Source organism: Camelina sativa, chromosome 17 (assembly GCF_000633955.1).
Source record: "Camelina sativa cultivar DH55 chromosome 17, Cs, whole genome shotgun sequence".
Taxonomy (NCBI): Eukaryota; Viridiplantae; Streptophyta; class Magnoliopsida; order Brassicales; family Brassicaceae; genus Camelina; species Camelina sativa.
This window is the reverse complement of record NC_025701.1, coordinates 32,121,083-32,128,118: the sequence shown is the minus strand read 5'-3', so window position 1 is coordinate 32,128,118 and position 7,036 is coordinate 32,121,083. Positions and strand designations below refer to the sequence as shown.

The window sequence follows — 7,036 nt, the reverse complement described above, 5'->3', positions numbered from 1 at the left end:
GGAAAAAAAAAAAGAAAGGGACAAGGAGATATGATCTGCATCATTAAGGTTGAAGTATTTGAAGATTTCTTTGGATGAAAAAAAGGAGAAGAGGTTCTTCTCAGTGATTATCATAAGTTCAGTCATAAGTTTTCAAAGGAAATTTGCAAGGAGATATCAAGCTCATTTGAAAAGAAAATCCTATGAGAAGCTGATTGGGATCAATCTAAGATGTGTTTGCTGCAGTCACAAAGACTAGAAATACTAAGGTGAAGTCTCTATCATTTATGTCTCTGTAAATTGAACATGATAGTTGTGGGTATTAAAGATGGTTCAGAAGTTGAACCTTGTTTGATATAAGCATGAGAGAATGAAGGTGATGAAGATAGTGGTTGACGACATCAAAAGGGGGATCAATCAAACATGAAATAAAATGAGATTTTGCAGAGATATAAGAAACTGTGTGGAGAATGGGTAAGTGGAAGTCGAGCATGTTCCCGGAAGTGAGGAAAAGGTAGATATCTTGACTAAAGCGCTTGNCTCCCCTTACCAGTCTCTCCCATTCTCCGACATGCAAATCCACCACAAGTGGATCCTGTCGCACCTCCCCAGCCACCAACACCTGCAGATCCTATTCCACCGCCGGCTCCCCAAGTGGCTGCTCCACCTCCACCTGCGGCTAGTCACTCAATGGTGACAAGAAGCAAACGAGGTATCATCAAACCAAAACAACATCTTTCCCTTCATACAGACACATTATCTCCTCTTCCTACTTNCAAGGCCCTCAAACGCATTCTCCGTTACGTCAAAGGTACTCTTGACTATGGCTTGCAACTATATCCCACAACTTCCTCCGGTTTAGTGGCCTACACCGATGCAGATTGGGCTGGCTGCCCCACCACAAGGCGATCTACCTCTGGCTATTGCATCTTCCATGGTGATAACTTGATCTCCTGGTCTGCCAACCGACAACACACCGTCTCCCGTTCGAGTGCTGAGGCGGAATATCGGGGCGTTGCCAACGTCGTCGCCGAAACTACATGGCTCCGCAACATTCTCTTGGAACTACATTGTCCATTATCCAAAGCTACACTAGTCTAATTGCGACAATGTAAGTGCTGTTTACCTCTCCACGAACCCCGTTCAACACCAACGAACGAAACACGTCGAGATTGATCTACATTTTGTTCGTGAATGCATTGCGCTTGGCACCGTACGTGTTCTCCATATACCTTCTTCTCATCAGTACGCAGACATTTTCACAAAGGGACTTCCTACACCATTGTTTACTGATTTTCGGAACAGTCTCAGCATCATCCCATACAATGCTACGACTGAGGGGGAGTGATAGACAAGGGATTCTGTAATATTCCCTTTCCTTGTATGTATTGATATTGCTTGGGCATCACCCTTATACACTTGTATATATTGTGCATAATCTAATGAGAACACCATCAAGGGTTTATCAAGTTACATGGAGAACATAATTTCAGAAGAGTGGATCATCTTATCAGCTTGTAAACAGGTATGTGTGATTAATAAAGTTCATAAAGAAGATTGTGTGGTTGAAGAGATTAAAAGAGATCACAAAAGAAAAGTAGAGTTGTTTGGGAAAAAAAAAAAGAAAGGGACAAGGAGATATGATCTGCATCATTAAGGTTGAAGTATTTGAAGATTTCTTTGGATGAAAAAAAGGAGAAGAGGTTCTTCTCAGTGATTATCATAAGTTCAGTCATAAGTTTTCAAAGGAAATTTGCAAGGAGATATCAAGCTCATTTGAAAAGAAAATCCTATGAGAAGCTGATTGGGATCAATCTAAGATGTGTTTGCTGCAGTCACAAAGACTAGAAATACTAAGGTGAAGTCTCTATCATTTATGTCTCTGTAAATTGAACATGATAGTTGTGGGTATTAAAGATGGTTCAGAAGTTGAACCTTGTTTGATATAAGCATGAGAGAATGAAGGTGATGAAGATAGTGGTTGACGACATCAAAAGGGGGATCAATCAAACATGAAATAAAATGAGATTTTGCAGAGATATAAGAAACTGTGTGGAGAATGGGTAAGTGGAAGTCGAGCATGTTCCCGGAAGTGAGGAAAAGGTAGATATCTTGACTAAAGCGCTTGGATGAAACGAGTTTAAAAAAATGAGGGATCTCATTGGTATGAGAGATTTGGAAGAAAAGGAGTTCAAGCTTAAGAGGGAGAATGTTGGTATAAGCTTGAAGATACCTTGAGGTGCAAGCTATACTAATCCTACCGGGTTATGGAATTAGGATTAATTCTATTTAGGAGTTATCTAAATATGTTAGTTTACCGATTTAGAATAGGAAAGCTGTCAACTCTAGGGTTGAGCAATTGTTATAAATACCAAGAGAGGGTTTCATGAAGAGGTGCGCGTCTAGGTATTCTCGAGAGATGCACACAAGGTGTGTGGCGTCGCCCCACTATTGCTTGATATGATATACAATGTAATTGCAATTGTAATCTTGTTATAGTGGATTTGTTCTGGACTAGGTCCTGGGGATGTAGGTTATCCGAATCCCGTTAACAAAGCTTGTGTCTTGTTTACTATTATGCTCTTCCATACACGCCGAAGAACATCTCGTACTTCAACATATATAGATCTAGCCACATATATGTGCTTTAAAACGAATACGTGTATAAATGTTATTCGTGTAGAAAATACAAGCGCAGACAGGAAAATGAAATAAACTGAGTGCTAAAAATAATACAGAAGAATATAATTTACTCTTTGAATTTCATATGTTTATCCGTGTTAATTATAACTGCAAGATTAATTAGTGAATATAATAATATTTTTATTCATTAAAAAAAGTGCTTTGTAGCTTTGTTTCTTTGTTTAGTTACGATGGATACATGAATAAAATGTCTTTTTGACAACAATAGAAGAAAAAAATGTTGCGACCGGAAAAAAAGGTTTGAGATCTCCCTTTTGCCGGTCTTCCTCCTTCCAAGCAACGTTAGGGTAATACGTCCTAAAAACTTTCACTTCCACAAAAAAATTAGCCACCTCAATCGTCGATAGTTTTATTTTCCACGTGTTAGTATAATCCTTAGATTTAGGATTTTACTAAAATATACGACTTTCGAGTCGTATAAATACCATCAAGTATTCTACAAACTTACAATCGTAACAGATTAAGAAATTCACCGATCAACCAAGAAAATGTCGTCGAGCCAGCAATTGAGCCACGAAGCCGGAGAAGTCACGGGTCAGGTTCAGGTACAAAATAAACATCATTCATTAGATTACTGTAAATACAGACGCTAATGCTTTAACATACGCTGTTTATTTATGAAATTTTGACTCAATATCTTATTTTTGTGATGAACAATACATCAATAATAATAATATTTTTTTTGTTTATAGCTGAAGAAGGAAGAGTACTTGAACAACGTATCACATGCCATGAACCAAAATGCTGATCACCATACTCACTCACAGCTACACGCATCATCAGAACATGATCAGAACAACCCTTCCCTAATTTCCCAGGCTTCTAGTGTCATCCAACAGGTTTTTTTTCTCTTTCTTTTTTCTCATTTTTAATAATTAAAGAGACATTTATAATACGCATTAACATATTTTTTTATTGATTTTGGTGTGTAGACTGGTGGGCAAGTGAAGAACATGGCACAGGGAGCAGCCGACGCTGTGAAGAACACTCTCGGGATGAGTCCGACCACAAACAGCCCTAGCAGCCCGGCTGGTTCGAACCGCCTGGACAAACCCGGCTCCAAGAATATTTGAAAGGAAAATATATTTACGAATAAATGGACTGATCAAAGATCCTTTTCGACACCAAGAACAAAAGATATTGTTTTATGATTGCTTGTTTTGTTCAAATTTCTAAATTTTGGGTATATTATTGTAAGTTTGAGACATGTTTACATGTCTTATCCCCCCTAGAGTGAGGGTGTTTATGTTATAAATTAGTAACTCTATAATAATATTATTGATTTATTATTTATATATAACCCTGGGCATTTTACCCGGACCTGAATCCCAAACCCGAACCCGACCCGAAGTAGATGGTTCGGTTCGGGTTCGGGTGTATTAAACCCGATCGGGTTCAATGCCTCTGAAGTTCGGATACCCGAACCCGAATGCCCACCCGACCTAACCCGAAATAAATGTAAAAATATGCATCATAGGGGATTTGATCCACAATCTTGCACATTTAAGAGTGCATCTTTAACCATTTTGCCATCTTAATATCTCTGTCTTATGATGAAATATTAAATATTTATATATATACAAGTTTTCAAAAATTTATATAAAAATAAAAATTAGTTTTTTTTTTGTTCATGGTTTGATTGAGTTTGGGTATACCCGAATTACCCGAACCCGAACGGATAATATCCGAACCCGAACCCGAAAATATTAAAAACCCGAACGGGTTCTATATGTCTAAACCCAAAAACCCGAAAACCCGAACCCGAATGCCCAGACCTATTTATATATAAGAAGAAAAATCTCTCATCTCAATGGGTAGTGATCTACTTCTTTAGTCGGAAGTCATCAATTAAGTGTGATAAATTGCCAAGATTTTATTCTTTTTTACGCCTTTCAGTAGATATTTTGTAACAATAGATGAAATACTACAGATTTTATTTTGGAAATTGTATAAATCATTGGAATATTCATATAGTAGATTGACCAATTAATCTATAACATTTTTCTGTAACTAACCTATATTTAATCTATAACCTATTTTGTAACCAACTTATAAAAATTATATAGTGTACAAAAAAAAGTTGTGTACTTCCGTTTTATTATATAGAAGATACCAAACATCGTTTTATATTTTGAACATACAATAATAGTGTCTTTTTTATATAACTAAACTTGATTAATAAAAAATCACATATAACAGTTGATTTTCAATTAATGAAGACTAAGATAATGTTTAAAAAACTTTAATACCATATTAAAAATAGAATATCTTGTAAATGTCATCGGTCTTTGAATTAAGAATATAATAGATTTGTTTAAAAATAATAGATAAAATTTATAGCAACGTAACAATTTCAAATTCAATTTTTTTTCTTTCAGAATAAGAAAAAAAAAACAAATAAATAAATAAAGATACAATTCGATCGAAACACCAAACGAAACTGAAAATATATCAAACCATTCATAATATATACAGTTTTTCAGACATAGTATTTATTGGGACATCAATTTGTTTTAAAAGGTGTAAGAATGGGCTTTTTGGACTAGCATAATGGGCCTAAATACCCAAAAAACCAAATCCAGTTTACCTTCCTTCTTTCTTCGCTTCACTCTGTTTGTATCGAACAAGCGAAACCACCACCACCATTGTCATCTTCCTTCTTCGGATTCCTCAAATTTGATCTTCAAATCCGTCTTCCTCGTTCGTATCGTTTACTCTGCTTTTATTTTTTTCCCCATCTTCTTCACCACATCACATCTGCTGCATTATTATATATCTCCTCTTTCCTCCGATGAATTCCTGTAAGTTTTGATGTTCACATTCGATCCTCAAGTTTCAGTTTTTTATATTCTTTTGTAAAATTGATCCTAAATAATTTCATTGTTTTCCATTTACGTGAAATCGTTATTTTAATTGGGTCAACTTGCAATTCGGAATTACTTTTTGTAGTTTTTAGCAATGTGATTGATTGGTGTATTATTAGAGAGGGGAAAAAAAAAATTGAGTCTTGATTCTATCATCTTGATCTTAGGGGTTGTTGATGCGTCTTCGTTTCAAGATAATAATGCATTTAAAGCTTGTTCCTTTATATAATGCTATTGTTCCTCTACTCGTTTCAAGACTATATGTATATGATAATAATGCATTTAAAGTTTGTGGAGTTTACTTAAGATCAATGCTGTATTGAGGAGTATTGATAAGGTTTTTGATTCTATTTCAGGTAGTTTAGGAGCTCCAAAAGTTAGAATTGCTGCAGCAAATTTCAGTAGATTAAGATGTGGAAACTTGCTGATACCCAACAATCAAAGACTTTTTATTGACCAAAGCCAAAGCCAAAGCCCCATCAAGTATCCGAGTCTGAGGACAACTCTGCGAGCTGTGAAAGCTGTCCAATTGTCTACTGTCCCACCTGCAGATATAGCAGGTATATATTGACAATGCTTAAAGTTTTGGCTTATGGAGTGACATTTAAATCTTGAAATATACTGTAGCTGTTGCAGACGTAGAGGATTCTCAAGAGACCGAATCAACTGTTGTGAATACTCAGCTCATTCCCAAGTCCTCTGAGGTTGGTCTTACCTTCGTTCTAAATCTCTTATATCCACGACTAAGTATGATGCAAAACTTTTATAACCTTTGGAATTACTTTTTATGTAATCACAAAGTTATATTTCTGCCATATACTTAATTTCAATGTATTGTTGTTACTGCTGTGCTTATTATGATATTCCTAGAGAAGGAAGGATGTGTGTCCTCGTTGAGCCAGCGTGGACATCAGTTATATGTGAATTGAGCCATTATTTTTCTCTTTTCCATTTTCTAGGTGGAAGCACTTATCAAAGAAATCACAGATTCCTCATCGATTGCAGAGTTTGAACTGAAAGTAAGTAAGCCCCTCTTCTGATTTCTGAACTCGTAACTATGTTATTTGTTATAGGCTTGTAGCTCAGTTCATTAGATTACTAAGATTTCTAAGTTTTCTATAAGATTGTGTCTAATACTTTTGCTTTCTCCCATTTTGCATATTTCTAATAGCTGGGAGGTTTCCGCCTATATGTAGCAAGGAAATTAGCTGACCAAAGTAGTCCACCGCCTCAGCAAATTCCACCTGTGGTTGCTGCAAGCTCAGCCCCTGAGGGGGTTCATACTAATGGCTCAGCCACTTCCTCGTCATTGGCTATCACAAAATCAGCATCTCCATCAGACAGACCACAAACACTCGCTAACAAAGCTGCTGATCAGGGTTTAGTGATTCTCCAATCTCCAACGGTTAGAATCCAGATTAAACTTTGAGGCTCAACGCTAGATAATTTCCTTGAAACTGACATTGGCATCACTAAAATTTGGGATCCCT

The 7,036-nt window shown here is 36.3% G+C and overlaps 2 protein-coding genes across 2 annotated transcripts in view; both read left to right on the top strand.

Annotated features, from left to right (window-relative positions):
- On the top strand, nucleotides 3,139-3,975 carry LOC104758588 (late embryogenesis abundant protein 1-like). Its single transcript, XM_010481480.1, has 3 exons — nucleotides 3,139-3,227; nucleotides 3,375-3,521; nucleotides 3,615-3,975. Exons 1-3 carry the CDS (start codon nucleotides 3,171-3,173, stop codon nucleotides 3,753-3,755), a joined length of 345 nt encoding a protein of 114 aa, XP_010479782.1. The 5' UTR covers nucleotides 3,139-3,170; the 3' UTR covers nucleotides 3,756-3,975.
- Nucleotides 5,288-7,036, top strand: part of LOC104758587 (biotin carboxyl carrier protein of acetyl-CoA carboxylase) — a 2,871-nt gene continuing 1,122 nt past the window's right edge. The window contains exons 1-5 of the mRNA XM_010481479.2: nucleotides 5,288-5,483; nucleotides 5,903-6,106; nucleotides 6,174-6,250; nucleotides 6,506-6,565; nucleotides 6,718-6,951. Coding sequence (XP_010479781.1) covers nucleotides 5,474-5,483; nucleotides 5,903-6,106; nucleotides 6,174-6,250; nucleotides 6,506-6,565; nucleotides 6,718-6,951 — 585 coding nt within the window. The 5' untranslated portion in view covers nucleotides 5,288-5,473. The remainder of the gene's footprint in view (nucleotides 5,484-5,902; nucleotides 6,107-6,173; nucleotides 6,251-6,505; nucleotides 6,566-6,717; nucleotides 6,952-7,036) is intronic.